Raw genomic sequence first — 26,218 nt, forward strand, 5'->3', positions numbered from 1 at the left:
AAATACTGCTCCTCTAATCTCAAACTTCAAAAAAGTATAAAAAAGTCTTCTGCTATTAGTATTGTAGTTTTTATGACCATATAAGAGTAAGCATGAATACTTAGGATCCTCAGGTTTGGCATTCTTTTTAACTCCTTCACAGTCACACTGATGTCTGTCAGCTCATTATGGTGCAACATGAGAATGTACAAGCATGTCAGGTTTCGCAGACCTGAAAAAATATTTTTCCAAAGATTTTAATCACTTGATAATTTTTATTTTCAAAATTAAGAGATGAAAATAAACATTTTAATATTAATTTGACAGGCTAACTAAACAATATATTGCATCTAGTAAAACCTATTAATGATATACATTATCATTAATAATAGATTGGCCACTGGTGGCTCATTCCTATAATCCTAGCTACTCAGGAAGTTGAGATCTGAGGATTGCGATTCAAAGTCAAACTGAGCAAGAAAGTCTATGAGACTCTTATCTCCAATTAAGTATCAAAAAGTCAGAAGTGGTAGCATACGAATTTAAATAATTGATGGTGAAATGGGAACTTAAATTCATTTCTTATCATTATTATTTTCTTCTAATTTTTCTTGTATGAAATTGTAGGAAAATTTTCTTTTTTCTGCCACTCACTTTTTTCTTTTTCTTTTTGGAAGGATCTCTATGTTGTCCAGACTGGCCTCAAACTTGTGATCTTCCTGTCTCAGCCACCTAAGTGTTAAGATTGCAGCCTTGTACCACCATACCCAGTGTGTGTGTGTGTGTGTGTGTGTGTGTGTGTGTGTGAATCTTAGACTCATAATGCCAATCAATGGAATAATATGTCATCTAGTTCAATGCCTTCTTCCTAACTCTTCAGCTAAGCATTAATAAAGAAACACACATTTTGTTTTTGCTAATTGCACTTTTTCTACATTTTACCATTAATGAAAGCCATTGTGCTAGTCACATCATAATTTAAATGAAAATATTTTCTTAGTGACACATGCAATTATTTTTGTTCATGATATATAACATAAAAGAATTTTGTTGTGTAATCATATAACATGATCAGGATAGGTTTCACTTTTATAAATGGCTTAAAATCATTCTTAGTGATTGGTGTTCATATAGATATATATGTATATATATAATAACCTTCCAAATATTGTTTAAATTGTTTTACACATTAATCTTTTTACACATGTGCCTTGGAATGGAATATTCCTATGATTAAAATTATCCTTTGAAATTTTGAACAAGACACACATTATTGAGGTGGAAAAGTTATCTAACACCATATTTCTTTTTTTTTTTTAAGTTTTTATTATCAAACTGAATTACAGAAAGGTTGCAGTTTCATACATTAGGCATTGGATACATTTCTTGTACTGTTTGTTACCTCCCCCCTTATTCCCCCTCTGCCCTCCCCCTTTCCCTTTCTCCCTGCATAAGTTGTTCAGTTCATTTACACCAAACAGTTTTGCAAGTATTGCTTTTGTAGTTGTTTGTCTTTTTTTAACCCTGTGTCTCTCGATTTTGGTATTCCCTTTCAATTTCCTGGTTCTAATGCCAGTATACATGGTTTCCAATATACTCAGATAAGATACAGAGATAGTATAGGTACAACCACAGGAAGGTGATACAAGAAGATTATCAATAATAGAAGCTACAGTTACACATGGCACGTTGAAAGTAGTTACAACTGTGATATAACAATTGTTTCCATAACATGGAGTTCATTTCACTTAGCATCATCTTATGTGTTCATAAGGGTATAGCTATTGGGCTCTTGTGATCCTCTGCTGTAACACCACATTTCTTAAAATGAAATGTAAGAACATTTAAAAATAGATTCTTTAAAAATTTTTTTTAAATTTTTGTCCTGGTCTGGGACTTGATCTCCTTGAGCTTCTTTTGCTCAAGGCTAGCAGTCTACTACTTGAACCACAACCACTTCTAGCTTTTTGATAGTTTTAATTGGAGACAAGAGTTGCATGGCCTTTGCTGCCCAGGCTTGCTTCAAACTGCCATCCTCACATCTCAGCTTCCTGAGAAGCTAGGATCAAAGTATGAGCCACTGCTATCTGGCTTAAAAAAAAAAAAAAAGTGCTGGTACAGAGGCTTTGAAATCAGGGCCAGAACATTCTCTTTTTGCTTTTTACTCAAGCATGGCACCTTTCCACTTGAGCCACACATTCACTTCTGCCTTTGTAACATCAGAGGTAAGAGTCTCACAGACTTTCCTGCTAGAGCTGGCTTAAATCACAGTCCTCAGATCTCAACATCCTAATTAGCTAGAAACGCAAGCATAAGCCACTGGCACCTGGCTCTGTCACATGTTTTTATTTTAATAGCAATATTAAAATATATTTGTGTATATTACTAGCAATTACCATAGTTGAAAGTTATTACTTAATTAAAATATATCCAATAAGCAAAGAAAGCTGAAGACATACCGTCTATCTCAAATATTGCGTTGTTGTTTAGATATAGTTCTGTCAAACAATAGTTTCTAGTTAAAAATCTTATGTCATGGATCTGAAAGAAAGGGGAAGTTTCAATCAATTAGTATTTTTAACTATAATAAGATGATAAAAATTTGACCTTTGCATCTGTTATGAGTTAGCTGTGATTTGGGACTGTAGCTGAAGTTATAGCTGGATTATCTGTGAGCACCATGTGAAAATAATGGTTTTTTTTTTGTTGTTGGTTGAGGGGCTTGAACTCAGGGCCTTGGCTCTATCCCTGAGCCTCAAGGTTAGAGTTCCATCACTTGATCCACAGCCTCACTTCCAGTTTTTTGAGTGGTTAATTGGAGTGAAGAGTCTCATGGGGACTTTTCTGCCCTGGCTGGTTAAGAACCATGATCCTTAGATCTCAGCCTCCTGAGTAGCTAGGGCTACAGATGTGAGTCACTGGCTCCCAGCTTGAAAAGGATGGTTTTAATCAATTTAAACTTTTCACTGGATGCTGGAGGCTCCAGCCTGTAATTCTAACTACTAAGAAATCTCAGATCTACAGACTATAGCTCAAAGCCAGCCTGGGCATGAACTCTTATCTGCAATAAAAACTACCAAAAAGCCAGAATTGGAGCTGTGACTCAGCAGTAGAACAATAATAGCCTTGAGAAAAAAATGCTCAGGGACAGTGCCTGGTTCCTGAGTTCCAGCCCTAGTACTGGCACATACCACACAGATACACAGACACACAGAGACACACACAGCCCAACAACAAAATCAAACTTTTTATACCCACCGTACACCAATTCCCTTGCCTGGATTCCACAACCTCTGTAATCTGGTTAAATCCATTAGTTTTAAACACATTTCTCCTAGTTCTGCTGCATTTAATCAGTTAATCTCACTGGCTCTACCTCTGCAATCCAACAATCCACCATCTTTATGATGGTAAACCATGAGTTTCCTTCTTAGTGTGGTATCCATATCTGCATCTACATGGGTCTTAATTTTCCTTTGTCTCTATGTCTTTTCATCCTGGTACCTTTTTTTATATTTTTAAAAGCCTCCAGCCAGCAAGACACAGTGAACCTTGAATGAATGGACTGCACAGTAGAAATCTGATGATTTCAGAGACTTCCTAAACCATCTTTTGACCTCACAACTATTTTATTGATCTATTTTAATATACTTTTGTGTTTCTCTAAACTTCTACCCATTCTAGAACTTTGAATCATGTACCACTGCATTCAACTATTGGTTGAAGAGGGTCTCCATGTATGCCTTGGCTGTTTGTTTTTGATTATGTGGTACTGAGAAATTGAATTCAGGGCCTCATGCATGCTAGGCAAGCCCTCTGCCACTAAGCCACATTCCCAGCCCCCTAGGCTGGTTTTATACCATGATCTTCCCAACCTCAGTCTTTTAAGTAACTAGGATCACAGATCAGTTAATATCACCTAGTTGCTTCCTTCCTCTTCCCCTCCCTCCCTCCCTCCCTCCTTCCCCCTTTCCTTCTCTTCCTTCCTTTTCTCCTTCTCTTCCCTTTTTTCCTTTTCTGCTTCCCTTCTCTTCCCTCCCTCCCCCTCCCTCTCTTTCTCTCTTTTTTTTAATCTCTGTCTTTCATTCTTTCTGCCCACTGAACCTCTTTTTAATAAACTAAATTAATCATTTTGATAAGATTTCACATATTTATTTGAATTATGCTGCAGTGTGGGAGAGCCATGAAGGAGGAGCAGCTGAGCAATGGACAAGTGTATGGCATTAATATATAATTATATAATATATAATTCTATGACTAATATAGTCTCTACTGAGGAGAAAATTTTCATGGAACAGTTATTGGCTAAGTACTTAGTATTTTATATAAACAGAAGTGTTTGTTTGCAACTATAAATTTGTTTTATTTATTTTATTTATTTATTTTATTTATTTGTTTTATTTATTTTTTTTATTTTTATTTTTTTTATTTATTTTTTTTGGCCAGTCCTGGGCCTTGGACTCAGGGCCTGAGCACTGTCCCTGGCTTCTTCCCGCTCAAGGCTAGCAGCACTCTGCCACTTGAGCCACAGCGCCGCTTCTGGCCGTTTTCTGTATATGTGGTGCTGGGGAATCGACCCTAGGGCCTCGTGTATCCGAGGCAGGCACTCTTGCCACTAGGCTGTATCCCCAGCCCCTTATTTATTTTTTTATTGTCAAACTGATATACAGAGCGGTTACAGTTTCATAGGTTAGGCTTGGATACATTTCTTGTACTGTTTGTTATCTCCTCCCTCATTCCCCCTCCCCCTCCCCGTTTCACTTTTCCCCCATGAGTTGTTCAGTAGATTTACACTAAACAGTTGTGCAAGTATTGCTTTTGTAATCGTTTGTCTTTTTTAGCCTGTGTCTCTCGATTTTGGTATTCCCTTTTCAGTTTCCTAGTTCTAATACCTGTATACACAGTTTCCAATGTACTCAGATAAGATACAGAGATAGTGCAGGTACAACCACAGAAAGGGGATACAAGAGGATTATCAACAATAGAAGCTACGGTTTCACATCGCATGTTGAAAGTAATTACAACAGTGATATAATAGTCGTTTCCATAACATGGAGTTCATTTCACTTAGCATAGCATCATCTTTTGTGTTCATAAGGGTATAGCTATTGGGCCCTTGTGATCCTCTTCTGTGACTAGCCTAAACCTGTGCTAATTATTCCCTATGAGGTATAAGTTTGTTTTTTAAAAGCTTATCATAGTTGGGCCTTGGTGGCTCATACCTGTCATTTTAGCTACTCAAGAGGCTGAGATTTGAGTATTGCATTTCGAAGCCAGCCCAGATAGGAAAGTCCATGATATTTTAACTCTAATTAACAACAAAAAAAGTTGAAAGTAGAGTTGTGGCTCAAGTAGTAGAGCACTAGCCTTGAACACAAAAAAGCCCAAAAAAGCACAAAGAAAAGCTCAGAGACAGTGCCCAGGCCCTAAATTCAAATCCCGGGACCACACACACACACACACACACACACACACACACACACACATGCATGCACACACCCACATATGCACATACACGCATACACAACATAGAAACTATTACGAGGTAAATAGAACTGTTTTATCTTTAATGAATAGATTCAGTTCAGTAGATGCTAACTTGTCTGACAGGATTTCTTAACAATAAACGTCCTTGGATCACATTAGAATAAACCAGTCCTTGAAGGCCATATATACTACACAATTCTCCTTACTATTGTTATTTTATTTTTTGTGGTTTGAACTCAGGACCTTGTACTTAGAAAGCAAGCACTGTACCACTTGAGCTACATGCCCAGTACTTTTGGTTTAGTTATTTTTCAAATAGGATCTTGATTTTTTTGCCTGGTCTTTCCTGGACTGTGATCCACTTATTTATGCCTCCTATATAGCTGGGACGACAAGCATGTTACCCCCATGCTGGATTGATTGGTTGAGATGTGCTGTCTGAAATGTTTTGCAAAGGCTGACTTCAAACTTTAATTATTCAGATCTCCACCTCCTAAGGAGTTGGGGATGGACATGTGAACCAACTCACCCAGCCACAACACCACTTACTGGTATCAAAATAGTCAAACTCACAGAAACAGAGGAGAATAGTGGTTGTTGGGAGGAGAGAGGAAATTAGAGAGTCGTTGACCCATGAATATTAAATCTGTTCTGCAAGATATATAAATCCTAGAGATCTGCTATAAAATATGCTATTGTTAGCAGTGTCGTGTTGTATATTTAAAAGTTTGTTAAAGGGGAAAGCATGGGTTTCTGAGAGGTTTAGACCTGGCAAGAGGGGAGTAAATGTTACCAGTTATGGAAAAATAAAAACAAAAAATGGTTTAGAAGGCCAAATTCATGGTGAATGTTCTGCTTACAAAAACCAAACAAACCAAAACAACAAAAAAAGCGTATGGATCTTTCTGAAGGATGACTCTGTTTATTAACGTGATTGTAGTGATCATTTCATGGGTACAGGCATAGGTCCAAACTAATGAACATTAAACATGGGCAGTATTTTTGTGTGTAACAGTTATGCCTGTTAAAACTGCTAAGATATAGTCTTTAATAATTATATAATTACATAAATATAATAGTAAATGTCAATATATTTTACTAGAAAATACACAAATACCTAATTTTACTATATTATATATAAATGCAGTAAATATTTAGAGAAAACCATTGGAAATTAAAACTGGAAGTAGAAATTAGTAGGAGTCATAGTTTGTATATTAAGTTCACTAGACTTCATCTCTAAGATACTCAGCAGAAAAAGCAAAGTGGGAGATGTGGTTCAAGATAAAAGTTCTGGCCTAGCAAGCACAAGGTTCATGCCCTACTACCACAGAAAGAAAAGGAAAAGAAGGAGAAGGAACAAGGATATCTTCAGGGAAAAAGAGTTATGGGATCTGTGCATAGAACCACAGGACAAGCAGTCCTGAGAAAGCCTCAAAGCCCTAAGCAGACCTCAAGAAAACAAAAGTAACTGAATTCATTAGGTATATGTCATCTACTGACAAAATTAAGGCTGAAATAATAAGAAGAGATATAATAATATAATAATAAAAATAAGAGATATTGGCAGTCATAAAAGTGCATTGGTTTGCAAGGGCTGCCACTGCAAATGCCACAGAATAATTGGCTTAAAACAGAAGAACCTCTTTTCTCATAGCTGGAGAGGATTGATGTCTGAGGCTGAGATGCCCAAGAAGATTGGTCTTATTCTGAGGCTTCTTTACTTGACTGGTTGATAGCCGTTTCCTTACATGCCCTCACATGTTTTCCTGTATCATTCATAGGTGTACTGTGTCCTAGTCTCTCTCTCTCTCTCTCTCTCTCTCTCTCTCTCTCTCTCTCTCTCTCTCTTCAAAGAAACCATCACTTTGGATTAGGACCGTCTCCAACAACCCCATTTTAAATTCATTATTTAAATGCCCCATCTCCAAAAAAAGAGTCCCATTCTGAGCTACTAGAGATTAGGACTTCAACATGTGAATTTAGGAGGCAGGGTGTACAACTTAATCCATACCGAAAATAAAAAACCAAAAAATGTAAATACTGGGGGATTACAGGAAGTACAATAAAGGAAAAGTGGAGTATAATATATGGTTGGGCCCTGAAGAGCATGCTTTGTCCTAACAATATAACAAGTGAATATTGATTTAACCCAATTTTTAATACAACAACATCTGGAGAGTGGCAAATGGAAAGTATGCCTGTGTGTGGTAGAAATGGGGAAAAGAAAAAAAATGAATTGAGCCTTGTTTTCCTTAGTGGAAACAAATAGCTATTGTCTAAAAGAGAATAATCAAGACATGGAAGCAATACCAATATGATTTCGAGAAATGCTAATACATAGGAAAATATCACTGAAAAGAGTTGAAGGGGTTTGCATCTGAGAAATAAAAAAAAAATGGGACCAGGTATGTAGAATGGTTGCTAACTGGAAAAAAATAGCTAATTCTTTGAAAATAAATTTTCAAGAAAGGTGGGATCCTAATATTCTGTGACTATTGCATATGAGTTTTTTAATCATTACTTCATGTAAAATAACTCATTTATTTTTCACAACAGCTCTTAAAGTAGTTACAAAGAATAAAATCTCCATATTACAAAACAGAAAACAGATCTAGAAAGATGGTATGATTTGCTAAATATGTCAGATAGTCAGTGACACATCCTAGCAGTCCCCACAGTTCAACTAAGTAGGAGCTCTGTGGCTCAGGACTGGAGTCTTAGCTACTCAGAAGGCCGAGATCTGAGGAGATCAGTTTTAAGCCACCTATAGCAAGAAAGTCCCTAAGACTCTTAAAAAAATTCTATTTAATTTTATTGTACAGGCGATTACAGGGAGGTTATAGTTATATATGTAAGGTAATGAGTGTATTTCTTTTCAAACAGTGTTACCCCTTTCCCTGTTTACTCTTGCTTTCCCAAACCCTCTCCCCTAATATTGTAAAGTTCATTTCCAGTATAGCGTCTAGTGAGTATCACTGTTGCATTTGGTTCACCCTTTGTACTACCATTTCTGTGATTCCACTTCCCTTTCCCAAATCAGATAAATTTACATGTAAGACAAAGGGTACAGAAATACAAAACAAGGACAACAGGGAACAAACCAGAGGAGAAAAGAAAAAAAGACAAAAGAAATAATTGCAGACACTAAAAAAAGAGAGAAGAGAGAGAGAAAAAAACCTAAAACAACCACAAAAGGAACCCTCTTGTTTCCATATCAAGATAATTTCAATTAGCATAATTTTATGTGGTTATATGTACATAGATAGTGGGCTATTGTGAACTTCTGCTAGGACTATCCTAGACACTCACTAATTATTACAAATGAGGGAAACCATGGAGCCTATGTTTCTTTGGGTCTGGCCTAATTCACTTAATATGATTTTTACCAAATCTTTCCATTTCCTTACAAATGGGGCAATGCTATTTTTTCTGATGGAAGCATAGAATTCCATTGTGCATATATACCGCATTTCTTGATCCACACATCCAATGAGGGGCATCTGGATTGGTTCTGTAACTTATCTATGGTAAATAATGCTGCAGTGAACATAGTTTTACTGGTAGCTTTAGTTTGGCCTTGCTTGTGATCATTTGGTAAGTGCCCAGGAGTGAGATTGCTGAGTCATAGGGGAGTTCCATGTTTAGTCTTTTGAGGAATCTTCATACTGCTTTCCAGAGTGGTTGAACAAATTTACATTCCCTCTAACAGTGTTGTAGTGTTCCCTTTGGCCACATCTTCACCAGCGTATTATTATTTGTTTAATACATAGGAATTAACCAAAGATGTGAAGTCGCTCTATGATGAAAACTTAAAAAACCCAAAAAAGGAAATTAAAGCAGGTTTAAGGAAGTGGAAAAACTGCCTATACTCTTGGATTTTGAGGAGTAACATCATGAAAATGGCAATATGCCAAAAGTTATCTATAGATTCAATGCAATACCGTTACTATCTGAATACCATTCTTTAATGAAATAGAAGAAGCAATCCAAGAATTCGTATGGAGTGCAGAAGACTGCAAATAGCAAAAACCATCCTTAGTAGGAGGAATACCAATGCAACAGGAATATTAATACCAAACTTGATATTCTATTATAAAAGCTATAGTTATAAAAACAGTTTGGTTCTAGCACATGAACAGGCTCTAGGGCCAATAGAATAGAATTGAAGACACAGAAATGAACCCACAGACCCATGGCCACCTAATCTTTGATAAGGGAGCAAAAAAACCCAAACCCCAAACAAAACAACAAAAACAGAATAAGAAAGATAGCCTCTTCAACAAATGGTGCTGGAAGAATTGCTTATACACATGTAGAAAACCAAAGTTAGATCCTTATATATCACCCTGCAACAGAATCAACTCCAAATAGAATAAAGACATTGAGGTAAGAGCAGATACCTGAAATATTATAGGAAGGGATAGGGGAAACACTAGGGCTCCTTGGCACAGACTTCCTAAATAAAGGTCCAGAAACACAAATCAAAGAAAGGGTGGATAAATGGAATTGCATTAAACTGCAGAGCTTCTGCATGGCAAAGGACATAGCTAGCAAGATAAATAGAAAGCACATAGACTGGGAAAATATCTTCAGTAGCTATACAGCAGACAAGGGCATCATATAAAAATATACGTAGACACCCTTTCTCCCCTCCAAACAAATGCTCAAAGAAACAACCGTCTCACTAATAAGTGGGCTAAAGAATTAAAAAGAGATTTCTCTGGAGAGGAAACAAGAAAGAGAGGAAATAAGAATGGTCAATAGACACATGAAGGAATGTTCAATGTCTTTGGCCATTAAAGAAATACAAATCAAAATTACATTGAGATTCTACTCACCTGTTAGAATGGTCACTTATTTTTTTTTGCCAGTGTGGGCTTTGAACTCTGAGCCTGGATGCTGTCTTAGAGCTCTTTTCCTCAAGTCTAGCTCTCTACAGCAACTCTTATGGGTTTGGGGTGGTTAATTGGAGATAAGAGTCTCACAGACTTTCCTACCTGGGATGGCTCTGCACTGCGATCCTTAGATTTTGGCCTCCTAAGTAGCTAGGGTAGAGCCCAGGCCCTGAGTTCAAGCCTCAAGATGGGCAATAATAATTAATAATAATAATACTTCTGTTCTAAGTATTCTAAAAGGAATTATTAATTCAGATATTAGTATTTTATCTTCATCTTAGTAAAAATTATCTAATAAAATTGGAAAGACATTGGTTATATAATATTTTGAATGGACAGCATCTAAACCTCTTTCTCATAATTCAAGGAGTTCCCCATCTAATGAGTCCAAGAGGGAGTCAGAGCATTCTCCACTGGACAAGATATTTGCTCTCCCAAACCTCCCCCATGGGGGATGTGCACAGGATACAGATTAAGCCAATCTACCATACCTACTTTCAAATCTGAATTAAGAAATGTCAAGACAAAGAAGTTGAGACAACCAGAAGTTAATTCTGGTGGTGGCAGACACAAAGACAACAATATATGCTTCCCACAGCAGTGGGACTGATGACAGAGATGATTGTGGCAACCCAGGGGCTGGTGCTGGGCACAGCAAGAGCTCAAGCTGGGCCTTCTGTTGTTGATTGGCATGTCAGCAGTGTTTATGGAAACTAGTTTTGTGACATAGCTTACATCCTTTTGATCCTGAGAATTTTCCAAACTTAAACTCTGTAATATCTACCCAATCTCCTTCTAATTAACATATTCTTCTGCTTAAAACAACAAAGGCATGCTTCTATGAAGTATATTTCTTTTTTTTAATGAAGTATATTTCTATCAACTAAGCTAGAATTAATGCAAAGTCCTCGGCTCTGATATCCATTAAACAGAAAGTGTAACATTTCTCAAATAAACAACAAAAATAATACAGAAAATATTACCTTCTCTCTTCAGTTTATTATTGATGACGAAATACACGCCATCTGTGATTCTCTGGCAGAAAATTAGAATTATTGACTTCATGGGAAAATATTAGCTTTTCATGTTTTCTTCTTTCCAACAAATGTTATAGTAATAGGTTCTGATAAGTTCTGTGGATAGTTCAGTGGATAAAAAAGATAAAAATCCTTGCATTGTCTGTAGTATGGAAAAATTAACACACAAAATTTCTCCAAATGAAAGATATGAGTTCTGAGATTTTCCAAATTCAAAACAATGGATGAAAATATACTCCTATCAATACTCATCACTGAGAAATAGGAAAACACTGAGGACAAGGAGAACATATGACTGTTCAGGCAGGAACTTCCCTAAACACACACACACACACACACACACACACACACACACACACTCAAGCATCATGCAATAAGTGAATTTAATTGCACATTATGGTATATAAGTTCTGTGGAAAAAATTATCTGAAGGTGGAAAGTGCCAGAGGGATGTTGTATTGCATTTTAGTGAGGTTGGTCAGGTTGGTGTCCCAAGAAGCTGATATTGAAGCTCTTCCTACATTTGGAGAGTGGGCAGTATCATGTCTGAAATAACAGCTCTTGTGACAAACGAGGGTCGAAGCCCAGAGATATTATGGTAACTAAGGTGGCTGGATCTGAGTTGAGTAGGGGACATCTGGGAGGCAGTCAACACCCTACTTGTGTACTTCTTTTAGAGGCGGTTGTAGATTCCTGGAAGATCTTGGCTGGAAGTTGAGAGGGGCCCTTTTGGTTCTGAGGCCAGGCATGACATTTTAATTTGAGTTTCCACAGCTCACTTTTTTTTGGTCATATTGAATAATTGCTTTTGGTGGAAGATAATTTTGTTCCCTACAATCACTTGATAATGTTTGGGAATAGTTTTATCATTCTTGAAAAGAATCTCCTAAAATCTAAGTGAGCAGAGGCCAGGCATGCAGTCCAACATCTGAAAATGCACAAGATTTCACCCGCCACACCAAGAATTATCCAAAGCATCATTAGCAGGTTGGAAAACTCCAGGGGGAAAAGCCAGTGATTAAATAGCATGGCAAAATTCTTGAAAATTCTATAATTATGTGTTGCATTAAGAGTAACTTTATGTTTGATCATTGACATCTCGGTCCATAAGTTTTCATAGAGCTTTAAATATTCAAAGGGAGCAATTTCAATGGCAGACACTAAGTTATACATAAAGAATAAAACAACAGAATTCCTAAGTTCTTCTTTATTCCTGTCCAATAAATTAAAATAGTGCATTAATCCTTTTTTATGTTTCAAATTGTATAGGGCTTAAAGAGAAAATAAAACCCACATTTAAAAATACTCAGAAATGGGCTGGGGATATAGCCTAGTGGCAAGAGCACTTGCCTCGTATACATGAAGCCCTGGGTTCGATTCCCCAGCACCACATATACAGAAAATGGCCAGAAGTGGCGCTGTGACTCAAGTGGCAGAGTGCTAGCCTTGAGCAAAAAGAAGCCAGGGACAGTGCTCAGACCCTGAGTCCAAGGCCCAGGACTGGCAAAAAAAAAAAAAAAAAAAAAAAAAAGAAATACTCAGAAATAACTGGTTTTATCTTTTATAGACTTCCACTCTTAGGTTTTCTTATCTCATTTTAAGTTACTCAAATTTTTGTCTATGTTCTTTCCAAAAAATAGATTAAATTAATTGGATAAATCATAATTAGATATGTTGCATACATATCCACACATTTCAGAATCATGCAGTGAACCCGTTTTCATTATTTATGTTAACTTTTAAAATTCACTTAAAAGTATTTGGCAAAAGATATGCTTAGTATTTCCCCAAGAGCACAAGTGCAGAGGAACACAACTTATATGGAATGCATGCTAGCTTCTTTTGTTCTTCAAAAGTTCACATACTTGAGTATGGGGTTTGTGTGCTTTTAAGAAGTTTTGAGGGGAATTCATTCAAATGAATGAATAAATACATATACCAAACTTAATGACAAATCAGTCTTATTGAGAGAAAAAAATTCTATAAGCAAATATATAAAACTTGAAAAAAAGTAATGTAACCTCCCTGTGCTGTGTGTGGTCTTACTTTTTTGTTTTTAATTATTCATGGTCAACCACAATCCAAAAATATTAAATGGAAAATTCCATGGATACAGAACTCTTAAGTTCTTAGTGGCACACCATTCTGAGTAGCTTGATGAAATTTCACATGCTCTTGATTCACCTTGCCCAGGTATGGGTCATTTCTTTGTCCATCATATCCACATTGTATAGGCTTCCCACCCATTTGTCAGCAGTAGTCTTTGAAATATCATAATTTTTATGTTCAAATGAGCCTAATGGCCCCAAAGAATAGCAGAAGTGATTATAGCAATTTCAATATTCCAGAAAGAAACCATAAAAAACTCACTTTAAGTGAGATTGCGAAAGTACAATAAGATATTCTGAGGCAGAGAGAGAGTGAGAGGAAGAGAGAGAGAGAAAGAGAGAGAGAGAGAAACAGAGACACAGAGACATAGAGACACAGAGAGTGCACCAATATTCATACAAATGCTATAATGGTGTTTGTTATAATTATATATCATAGCTATGCATGGAAAAACATAGTATATACATAGAGTTTTGTATCTCTGGCTATAGACATCTACTGGCTGCAAGCCTTTTTTTTTTTTTTACAGTTTTATTACTATTATAAAGGTGATATACAGAGAGGTAACAGTTACATAAGTGAGGTAATTAGTACATTTCTTTTCCTTCTCTCTCCCAGTTTTTCCCTCCCTTCCTCACCCACAAGTTGTAGAGTTCATTTTCCACACCTGTCTAGTGAGTCCCACTGCTGCATTTGTCCTTCCACTTCTGTGCCCCCTTGCCCTCCCAAAGACAGATAAACAATCAAACAAGACAAAAAGAAAAGAAAAACAGAAACAACAACAGAAAAATCCTCTTGTTTCCATTTCCTGGAGTTCATTTTAATAAATGTTATTTTATGTGATTAGAGGCACAAAGACTTTGTGCCTTTATCCATGGTTACAATCATCTACTGGGTAGAAGGCTTAATATTTATTTATTTATTTATTTAGCTATTTATTTATTTTTTGGCCAGTCCTGGGCCTTGGACTCAGGGCCTGAGCACCATCCCTGGCTTCTTCCCGCTCAAGGCTAGCACTCTGCCACCTGAGCCACAGCGCCCCTTCTGGCCGTTTTTTATATATGTGGTGCTGGGGAATCGAACCGAGAGCTTCATGTGTAGGAGGCAAACACTCTTGCCACTAGGCCATATTCCCAGCCCAAGGCTTAATATTTAAAGACTTATTTTATAATTAATACTGATAAGGAAAGACTACTACTATTCAAATAATTCCCTACCAAAAAAATTGTGTTCAGTTTAAGAGACTGTTAATTCCTTACTCTCTCCTAAATAGAGGGTGGTCTAAGATATTCATTAAGTAAGAATGATGCTGGTCACACATTTAGATCATTACTAAACAAATGTTACAATGCCAAATATTTACTTACATTTGTCAATGTACACACACACACACACACACACACACACACACACTTACCACAATTCTCCAGACCATTTTACAATTGCATAATATGGTGGTCAACCTACTATAAAGTAGATTTGGAAGAAATCTCAATCAAAGTTCTACATGTGAATTTTGAATTGGACTGTACTAGCTAGTGTTCCTGTTAGAATTCAGTAATTAAATTTTTAATGGAGGAAAACACTCATGGAACTTAACACCAGTCAACCAACATCAATAGGGAAACTCACATTTGTTTATTTATTCTATTTATTCCATGACTACCTATTTTCTTACTATTTAAAATCTGTTTCAGAGATGATATTCTTTCACTATCAGACAAACTCCTCAAATCTGTTTCTTTTTTTTTTTTTAGCATTTTCTTTTTTTTTTAAGTTTTTATTATGAAACTGATGTACAGAGAGGTTACAGTTTCATACGTTAGGCACTGGATACTTTTCTTGTACTGTTTGTTACCTTGTCCCTTATACCCCCCTCCCCCTCCCCCTTCCCCCCCCCCCTGCGGTGTTCAGTTCCCTTATTGGGAATAATTAGCACAGGTTTAGGCAAGTCACAGCAGAGGATCACAAGAGCCCAATAGCTATACCCTTATGATCACATAAGATGATGCTAAGTGAAATGAACTCCATTTTATGGAAATGATTGTTATATCACAGTTGTAACTACTTTCAACATCCCATGTGTATCTGTAGTTTCTACTATTGATGATGTTCGTGTATCACCTTCTTGTGATTGTATCTACACTATCTCTGTAATCTTATCTGAGTGAATGGGAAACAGTGTGTACTGGTATTAGAATTAGGAAATTCAAAGGGAATACCAAAATTGAGAGACAAAGGGTAAAATAAGAGAAACAACAACAAAAGCAATACTTGCAAAACTGTTTGGTGTAAGTGAACTCAAATCTGTTTCTTAGAGAACAAAGTAAGTAAAGGTAATGTTAGAAATGCACAAGTAATGGATTCAGTCTCTTGTACACCCTCTTCTCTCCCCACGCCTTTCAAAAATAAACCAATAAAATAGTTGATTGATAGAGTATACAATACTTTTCCATGTCCACAATATATCTGTAGGTCAACTGTGCAAAAATTCAAGAATTGGCTGGAGGCTGGAGAACACACCCTCTCAGAAAGCCAAAATATTTTACAAAAACCCTGATTTTATCTCTCCCTTTAGACGTACCAAAATTTGCACATGTTCTTTCTTTCAAAAGTGAACACCACTTAACACCACAAGGAGCACACAGTTAAAGCAAAGATGAGTCATTTTTGCCATGCCTGATGATTTCCATCTTTTTCTAATCCAATGTCACATGAGATGACCTAGGATAATTTCTGACAGACTACTTAGAAAAGTTTTCAACTTTTATTCCCTTAAGCAGTTCATGGACTTTCCATTTCATTTGTTAGCTGCCTGAGCCTTGAAGATATTTGTTTGTTCTTTTAGAAATTACTTCAAGCACCAGAAACTTATGCTTATAGTTAGTACTTGGAGGAGTGTGTTTTTTTTCCCTCCATTCAACAGGTTAAAAATGGTCTTTGATGCAATGAAATATTGAATTATTTTCATAAATATGGCCAATCTAAGATTTAGGGTTACTCCTGGAAACAAATTTTTTCTTTATCTGTGGGTGTTTAGAAGTCTAAATTCAATGTGCAAAGATTAAGTTATCAATGTGTTGTGAACAAAGTACTAGAGGTACTGACTGTTGGAAAAACCACAATTTTCAAAGTTGAAAACAGCCTCCTGACTACCTAATAATGAGAATCATCTGGAAAGAACTCAGAGACCCCTGCTGTGAGGGGATGGTAGATGGGAACAAACTGAACCCCAGCCTCTAGGATAAGCTTTAGGGATCACATTCTGTGACCTGGAGCCATGTCTGCGTTCTGGGACATGTCAGCCCAGTGCCTGATGCTTCCAGATGAAGCTAAATCTGTTCGATAGCAGTTGGGCTCATCAGTCCCCTTGGCCTTTGACTGCAAGAGTCCTGTGTGAGTCCTGGTAAGTGTCTGGGATGCTGAATCTCGACCTTTGGGATTCAAATCAGGGGTGCCAAAGACCCTTAGTTGCCAGTAACCTTGGGATAAAAGGAAGGTGAGGGCAAGAATGGCCAGTGAAGAGAAGTCAGTGTTGGAGGAGTGCATTAACTTGTTGTTGCTGTGTCAAAATACCTGAGAAAACTTAATCTAAAAGAAGAAAAAATTATTTTGGCTATGGGTTCACAGGATTCCATCCATTGTTGGCCATTGTGATGTGTGGGCCTCGAGGAGGCAGATGATCAAGGCAGAGGGAGCTTATGGCAGAGGAAGCTGCCTGCTCTTTCTCCTCATGGTAGATGGGGTGGGAAGAGGAGGAGAGGAGTATGGTCTCAATACAAGGTGCACCCTTATTTAAGAGCATACCCTCAGTTACATATCTTCTTTCCACTAGACCCCACTTCTTAACATTTCTGTCACTCAACCAATGGCATTAGAAGCTGACAACCAACGGCACTGTGGGCAGACTACCAAGCCTTCACTTTGGAGTAGTGTCTGTTAGTACTAGAGGACATGTATCAAAGAACTTTGCTTCTTCCTTGACTTCATTCCACACAACCGCTTTCAGAGCAACCTGGACAAAGTCTTGCGTGCAGGTCCGGGAAGTGAAAAATAGCCAACTAGACCTCCCTACATAATAAAAATGGGCAGAAGGCTACCTGGTTTAGCCTTAGTTGTGATTGTGTATTGTATGTGTTTGTGATATTTGTGAAAGAAGTTGTAGTTAATAAATGTTTTCATGTATGAATAAATAATTGATGCCATGACAATGACTAAATAGACTTCAAGCTTTTATATTACCCAGAAGAAGAGTTGTGAGACTTCCAGAGTTCTTCTAGAAGCCTGGGAAGGAATAGTCTCCATTGAACAGCTGTTTTTGTTTCTCTGGTCTGTTATAGGGTTTGAACTCAGAACGTGGGTGTTTCCTGTTCCTGTGCTCTTTTGCTCATGGCTAAGCCCTCTATCACTTTAAGCCACAGCACCACTTCCAGTTTTTTGGTGGTTAATTGGAGGTAAGAATCTTATGGGATTTTTCTGCCTGAGCTGGCTTTGAATGGAGATCCTCATTATCTTAGCCTCCCTAGTATCTAGGATTACAGGTATAAGTCACCAGCACCCAGACATTGAACAGTTTTGACTTGACATGGAAGACATTATGAAGCAGATTTAACTGGAGACAGGGCAGAGGAAAAAAAAAGAACAAGAAGGTTGTGGGCTTGCAAATATATGTGGCAAAAGCATTGGTTCCTCCAAGGATTTTATGGCTGGTTGGTTCTGATGTTGACCAGATAGGGACTTTGAGATAAAATTCACAGGACACCAAGATTGTCCTTATTTAGCATGTAAACTATTCATATATCCTTGATATCTATGTACTAAATATATGTATACACGTGTATATATACAATATATACATGTAAATATAACGTGTATGTTATATGACAATTCTATAAGTTATTGTTCTATGTAAGTATATATTGTATATTTCTATATATGTCTACACATGCTTCTTTACTAAGTTTTAATTTTTGTATTAAATATTAGTCATGTTAAAACTTGAAATTAAAAATAATTTTAGCAATTTAATGATAAAATACTACCTTGTTATGATGAAGCCATAAGTATTTTAATTTTTTATATCTAGAAAGATCAATGACCTCTGTCAGGTCCCTAGAAAGAGAAAACAATTTTAACATTAGCAATGATGTGCTCATGGGAAGGTTTTCATAAAGGTTGTACAGCTTGAGAGCAACTACAATGGCTTCTCTCAGTGTCCTTCCAAGATTCCTGGCATACATATTAGTCAATTTCTAAATTCTATCACTGGATTAAGTTTTTGTCATTTGGTTAAAGCTAATACATATTTGAAAGACTATTTTATCTATCACGTTAGCAAAAATTTCATCCCCTTGTGACTGAGTTTAGGCGAACTTCATTTAAAAACAGATTTTCCTGTATGAGACCGGCCACAGGGGGGGAAAAGCAAGTAAAGATGATACTGGAAATTCAAGAAAATATGAAAATCAGGGTTCTCAAGTTGAGATTGGCTGATGATAATGTGAACTGAACAAGAGAAAATTTCAGGGCACCAAGAAGCTGAGGCTGAGTAGGAAGTGTGCCTATTCACTGATCGGGAGGGAGAACCTTATCTCATGTGCTCTTCTTGAGCAATGTGGAACTCTCTTCATGGCTGATGCAGCTCAGGCAAAGGGGCAGATGTGGGCTCGACAGAAGGGAAAGAGCCTCTGAGAATTGGTCATTTGATTGGTGTGCCCTAGAGTTTTTAGGTTTATTTTAGTTGTGCGTATATATACACACACACACGTATATATATGTATACATATATACATATGTATGTCTCTTTTATCTACTAAATACTTAGCACATGGTGTGTACTTAAAAATAACCAGGGCTGGGGATATAGCCTAGTAGCAAGAGTGCCTGCCTCGGATACACGAGGCCCTAGGTTCGATTCCCCAGCACCACATATAAATGGGGCTGGGGATATAGCCTAGTGGCAAGAGTGCCTGCCTCGGATACACGAGGCCCTAGGTTCGATTCCCCAGCACCACATATACAGAAAACGGCCAGAAGCGGCGCTGTGGCAGAGTGCTATAGCGCCTTGAGCGGGAAGAAGCCAGGGACAGTGCTCAGGCCCTGAGTCCAAGGCCCAGGACTGGCCAAAAAAAATAAATAAATAAAAATAAAAAAAATAAAAATAAAAATAACCAATGTTAATTAGTATAATAGATATCAACTCACTTATGGTAACATTCTCTCAGAATTATTTTTTGATCTTGGGGTTTTAAGAGTTACTGTTTTCCTCATTTTTAAGAAAAAATAATTTAAGGTTATAGTGGCTAGGTCTTTCTGTTGTAAAAGTACAATTAAAAAATTGACATTTGACATCTGGGGTCAAACTCCAATTGCATGTATATCATTCTCCCCCCCCCCAAAAAAAAACTATTTTCTTAATGTTATCAGCTTCAACTAATGATCCTTACCTGAGTGATAGGCTTGAGATTTTAAGACTTTTCTGTTTTCATTCTTTTTCTAGGTACTAACAGATACTCATCTGAAAAGAACATCTGTTCCTCTTTCTTCATTCATTGATTCATTCATTCATCCTTCCTTGTTCCTATCTTGAGTTTACAGAATTTATAAATTGTTAACTCTTTTCTTGTTCATTTGTTTGTTTGCTTTTTTGATAGAGTCTTAGTACATTGCCTACGCTGGCCATATGCTTGTGATCCTTCTGCCTCGGCCTCCCAAGTGCTGAGACTCTACCTGCTTCAGCATGCCCAGCTTAATTTTTATCCCCTTAAGCACTTTTTTCAATGACCCACATGTGTCTTTTTAATATGTATTTGTAGTCTTTGAAGAATTTCCTGGCTACAAAATACTCCAGGATCTAAAGCATCTTTCAGTGGGAAATTTACACACTTTCTACATTCTCACAGTAACTTCTACATTCTCCCTGTAGATCTATAATGCATTCCTAGGAAAGGCAGCTCTTAGACTTGGGTGCAGTTATGGTAGTTTTAAATTCATCTCTTCTCATGACTAATAATTAAACAATCACTAAATTCACCTCTTCTCATGACAAATAATTAAACAATCACTACGTTGGCATCAAATTGTTTCAAGTTTCAAGACTTATTTAAGAGGATCTCATAAAGTTTAATTTATTGCATTAATACTTTAAAATTTTAACTGTGTCAGGTTTTTACTAGTTTTCTTGTAATATCAATGCTTAACTTTCAGCTATTAGATAATCTCATAGAATGATTTACTATTTTTATTTTATTTTATTTTTTTGGTTTTGGTTCTGGGGCTTGAACTCAGAGTTTAGGCTTTGTTCTTGAGCTTTTGTGCTCTAGGCTAGTAGTGTTCTACCATTTGAGCCACAGCTCCACTTCCAACATTTTGGTGGTTAGAGATCACAGTCCCATGAACTTTCCTGATCAAGATGGGTTCAAACCATAATCCTTAGGTCACAGCTCCTGAGTAGGTAGAATTACAGGCATGAGTCACCATTATGTGGCTGTAATGATTTACTTGCTAAGGGTATTTTAACTCTTTCAAGTTGGAAAGGTTAATGCTTTTCAGAACTCTGCCTTGAATCAATAATGAGTGGCTTTGTTTTAAGGTGAGGTCAATGGAAGATTGACAGCAACATGGCAACCCTGGTCACAGTGTGTGGCCTATGTGATTACTAAAGAAGACACTGATTAGTAAGGTACTTTCTGCTTCCTAAGGGCAACAGAATCTTTGGCAAAAATTACAGTTCACCTGGTATATTAGCATCTGGACTGTGAAATATTTTGTGTGCTCAGCTAGCTTAAGTGGCAATTTCGTATATTTAGCATGTGAAAGGTGCTAAATTTCAATGGTTTTAAAGCTATCTTTTTATCTACTTACCCTAGTAATCAAGAGTGCAGTATTATAAATATCATGGAATGATGACATGCAATCTTTTGACAAGTATAAAATATTTATCATTAGTGGAAAACTGATTTTTAGAAAAGTCCACAGCATAAATGTGAATATGTCAGAATTCTTGCTATACTTGTTCCATTCTACAATATTTATGTTTTTAAAATTTCAGCTTAGCTATTTCTTTTTTCCCTACCAAGAGATGCAGGACCACTAAAAACTAAACATTTTTTCTGTACAAATAAATTAACTATTAATATTTAATTAGAATGAAATGAATGTTTATTAAGAAAAGGCTTACTCAAATCACTAGAAATGAAAATGATTATATTAATTGTTAGACTAGGGCATTTTCTTTAGAAAATCTTTTTAAAGGCTATATGTCATACCTGCTTAAAATAATATATAGAATTTACAGACAGGAAGAGCATGAAGGTGGGGAGATGAAGAGTAGAAATAGGATCTCAGTCCATTTTGGATTGCTCTGTCTAAATTCCTAACTAATAACAGGTAATTTGGGGCTGGGGATATGGCCTAGTGGCAAAAGTGCTTGCCTTGTACACATGAGGCCCTGGGTTCGATTCCCCAGCACCACATATACAGAAAATGGCCAGAAGTGGCGCTGTGGCTCAAGTGGCAGAGTGCTAGCCTTGAGCAAAAAAAAAAAAAAAAAAAAAGAAGAAGCCCCAGGGACAGTGCTCAGGCCCTGAGTTCAAGGCCCAGGACTGGCCAAAAAAAAAAAAAAAAGAACAGGTAATTTATAATAAACAGAGATTCATTTCTTACAGTTCTAGTCACGGATCTCACATCTGACAAGTGCCTTCTTGCTGCAAGATAGCATTGTGGGAAGCATCACATGATGAGGAAAAGGAGAGATTTAGAAGAGAGGGGGAGAGGAGAAATAGAGAAAGACAGAGCAGAAAAAGAGAGAGAGAGAGAGAGAAAAAAAAAAACCTCATCTTTTCAGCAAGAGCTAACTCCTGAGACTAGCAGCATTAGTCCATAAATGAAAGCAGAAATCATGACCTAATCAACTCATGGCGGTTTCACTTCTCAATACTGATGCATTGGTAATTAAATTTCTACCATAGAACTGTGGAATCACATTCAAATCATATCAGAGTCATTGCTAGGCAAATTCAATCTATGGCTGTACAGGGAAAGGAATATTGGCTGGTGGAAATGGTGGTGTTAGAGTTTAATCCTAATCATGACCTCAAGCTGTACTCAAGCTCTGAGATGTCTATGTCTGCTCACAGAAACATCTACTTTTTCATTTGCCACTTTGGAGAGTTCGTGTGGAATCCAAAGTAACTTTGATATAAGAGAGGGATTTCATTCTGCCAGCAAAATTGACTGAGGATTTATTAGGGGTTATAATATAATGAGGGTTAATATTATATGATTATAATGGATCATTATCCTAACAATATCATCTGTTGTATAGGTATGTAAAATATTGTGTACCAATGTTGTACTTTCCAATTTCAACAAATACACCTTATCTTTATAGCAACCCTGTGAATAAGGTAGCATATTTTTACATAGAGAATAAGGCTCCTAGATGAAGTAAAGAATATAAGGCTACATTTGAATTTTAGAAAAAAATGTTTCCAATATTGTATGGGACATAATGCTATCAAAATTATTTCTCCAAAGTTCAAATTTCACTGAATGTTCTATATGTTCATTTGTTTAAAATGACAGTCCTAACAGGTATGTTATTAAGCCCCCTTAAGCTCATCCAGCTTGAAAGAGAGGATTCAAACTCAGTTTGGCTCAATAATCTTTGATTTTTTAAAAACACATTTTAATCTTGCCAGTCCAATAGAAATGGTGGACTTCAACAAGTATCATAGAACTTAAAGTATCTCTGAGGAGGAGAAAATAGAAAAGAACATTTGGATCTATAAAAGATTATAACGTTAGAGTCCAATTTAAAAGCTTTTTAAAGATATACTTACTTTTGAGAAAGGAACAGCTCCAAGACATCAATATTCCTCTTGTGGCCATGTATCTTTATCTGATTGTCAACTGCCTGATAACATATAATTAATCTGTCAAACCGCATTCCAATGAGCAAAAATACTGGGACATTTGCAGTCAGTAACAATATGTCTACAATAAGATCAAAAGAGAGGTGACTATGGAAGACAACCTCTCTACACTGATAAATTCCAACACTATAATTATATATTATTTAATCATTTCTGTGGTTGAATTTCATTATTTTTTAATCATGGTCTGAGATGTATAAGTAACTGTTAATCTGAATGCAGAAATATTTATGTGGATATGTACTCCACAAACAAGCTTTTGATCCATTAGGAGGAGGCAGGCAGGCTACTATGATTTTTAATTTTTTTTTGTGCCAATACTGAGACTTGAACTTACAGCCTAGTGCTCTCGATTGGCTTTTTTCACTCACAGCTGGCACTCTACCACTTGAGCTATGCTTCCACTTGTGTCTTTTTTATGGTTACTTGGAAGTAGAATCTCTTGGGCTTGTCTGACCAGGTTGGCATTCAACCACAATTCTCAGATCTCAGCCTCCTGAGAGGAGGTAGGGCTATAGCTGTGAGACATCAATAACTATTTGGAAATATTCCTTCAAATACAAAGAATTAGTATTTGATAGTTTTGCCACTCTGATAAAAGACACCTAATGTTGGGTTGGAGGTGGATGGAGGGAAATGTCCTGTATGTTATTAGAAAGGATTCTTTTAATTACCTACCACATGTCTGACACCAGTAAAAATCTCAAGAAATGTCAAAAGAATAAATGAATGAATAAACGTCATTTTCCTGAAATAATGAATTGCCATTGCTTGACAATCAGTAGTCTCATCAATTTTCACAGATCACTAACATACAAGGGGGAATTTTGGAAATTTGGGGAACTTTATTCCCTTAAGTTTTGTTTGAGAAATACAAATCCAGCACAGTTATTCAAATGCTTTGCTTTTCCTTCTTAAGTTTCTTTTTTAAATTGCAAAATAACATTTGTAGGTCATCTGACTTAAAATGAAATGAAAAAATTAGAGCCTGTCTATAATTTGCTGTGAAGGAGTAGAGCTAACAAGACACAACAAAAGTGAAAGGCATAATTGCTGTGATTTTGAACCCAACATTGTAATTATCAGAATCAAAAACAATCTCCAAATTTCAGCTAGGATTTGTCGTGGGTGGTAAGGTTGTAATGTCAAAATGTGATTTATAAAGCTCTAAGCATGTTGTTACTGTTTAGTTGAGAACTGTAAGAAGAGTTAAATTTAATAAGATGAACAAATATTTAAAGCAGTGATGGAGGTAAATATCCCAAGGATGGGGGGCAACTACAAAGTGATAATTCCAAACTTCCTTTGGCTCTTTGTTAAACAAGCTGAAGATGAATCCAGGAGCTGAGAGAATGTACAGGCGGTTAAGGTGGAGAGGGGAAAGACACAGGAAGCAAGGACATCTCTGGAAAAGCAAGGCAAGAATGAATGATCCTGCCCCAGTGTGATGGAAGGTGGGACCGCTATGACAAGTGAGCATATATGACAAGTAACTGGAGGCAGAGAAGAAGTGCTGGGGGACTAATAGGTGATGATGATGGTGAAGTGAAGAAGGCCAGGAGAAAAGGTGGAGTGAGATGAGAAATGCTGTGATGTTGCCGCTGGTGGAACCTGGAGATCAAGGTGTCCACTAGGAAAATGAGAGCATGTGGATCTCATCAGAGGGAAGGGCAGATATGCAGATCCTGTGAGTCATGTTAGCCCAAAGAAGAGTGTGAGAATTGTGTGAGATAATAGAAATGTGTCTGAATGAAGGATGAGCAGGAGGCTAAAGGAACTGAGGAATAGTTGTAAAGGCAGCAGAGAAATAATACGGGGTTTTTCAAGAGCATAGAATTTCAGTACACAATATTACACTTGAGAGGAGACTATAGCATTCACAAAAAAAACACTGAATTTGGAGGGAACCTTTCAGTAGTATGATGAGGGAGAAATGTCAAGTTTAAGGTTAATTGGATAATATAACAACATAATTAAAAGGTAACACAAACTGTAGATGTTGTACAATCCTAGAATCGGGAGAGAATAGCAGCTTTATTTATTGCCCAATGCTTAAAATTTTAGCATTATTTTCAGGTAAATTTCTGTGGTAGTTTCAAACAGAAAAGTATTTTTAAATTGTCATGTCAGATCCTAGAAGAACAAAGTTAGCATTGGAATCTATGGAAGAGATGGGGGCCAGTGCATTACAATCCTAACTATTCTGGAAGCTGAGAGCTGAGGATCTCAGTTTGAACCAGCCTGGGCAGAAAAGTCCATGAGACTCTTACTTCCATTTAACCACTAAAAAGCTGGAAGTGACAGCGGCTGGGAATGTGGCTTAGTGGTAGAATGCTTGCCTAGCATTCAGGAAGCCCTGCATTCGATTCCTCAGCACCACATAAACAAACAAAAAAAGCTGGAAGTGGAGCGGTAGCTTAAGTGTTAAAGTGCCAGCATTGAGAAAAAGCTAAAAAAAAAAAAAACCAAAAAAGCTCAGAGACAGTGTCCAGGCCCTGAGTTCAAGCCCCAGTGCCAGTATTGGAAGAAATTTCCTCTCTCAAGATTAATTCCTATACCTACTTGCAACACACATGGCAAGCTTCTGGCTGAATAATGTTCTAAGGAGCTTGCTGACCTCTAGCTCAGGTAGAAGGATGGGATGGATTTTACCTTACGTGACCCCACCAGGGCCTCTTACCTTGAGACTGCGCAGTAGGGCCGCTTCCAAATCCCTCCCTATTCTAGGGAATGGGAAAACGAAGGACCAGGGGCTCACAGGTGCCCAAGACAT

At 37.0% G+C, this 26,218-nt stretch overlaps 1 protein-coding gene across 1 annotated transcript; it reads right to left on the minus strand.

Annotated features, from left to right (window-relative positions):
* Lrrc72 (leucine rich repeat containing 72) lies at positions 1 to 26,218 on the minus strand. The gene is made up of 5 exons (XM_048337373.1): positions 26,126 to 26,218; positions 23,353 to 23,426; positions 18,553 to 18,622; positions 2,439 to 2,520; positions 1 to 211 (listed from the first exon to the last, which is right to left on the minus strand). The coding sequence occupies exons 1-5, from the start codon at positions 26,216 to 26,218 to the stop codon at positions 27 to 29; spliced, it is 504 nt and encodes a 167-aa protein (XP_048193330.1). The 3' UTR covers positions 1 to 26.

The sequence above is a fragment of the Perognathus longimembris genome, chromosome 2 (genome assembly GCF_023159225.1).
Source record: "Perognathus longimembris pacificus isolate PPM17 chromosome 2, ASM2315922v1, whole genome shotgun sequence".
Lineage (NCBI taxonomy): Eukaryota > Metazoa > Chordata > Mammalia > Rodentia > Heteromyidae > Perognathus > Perognathus longimembris.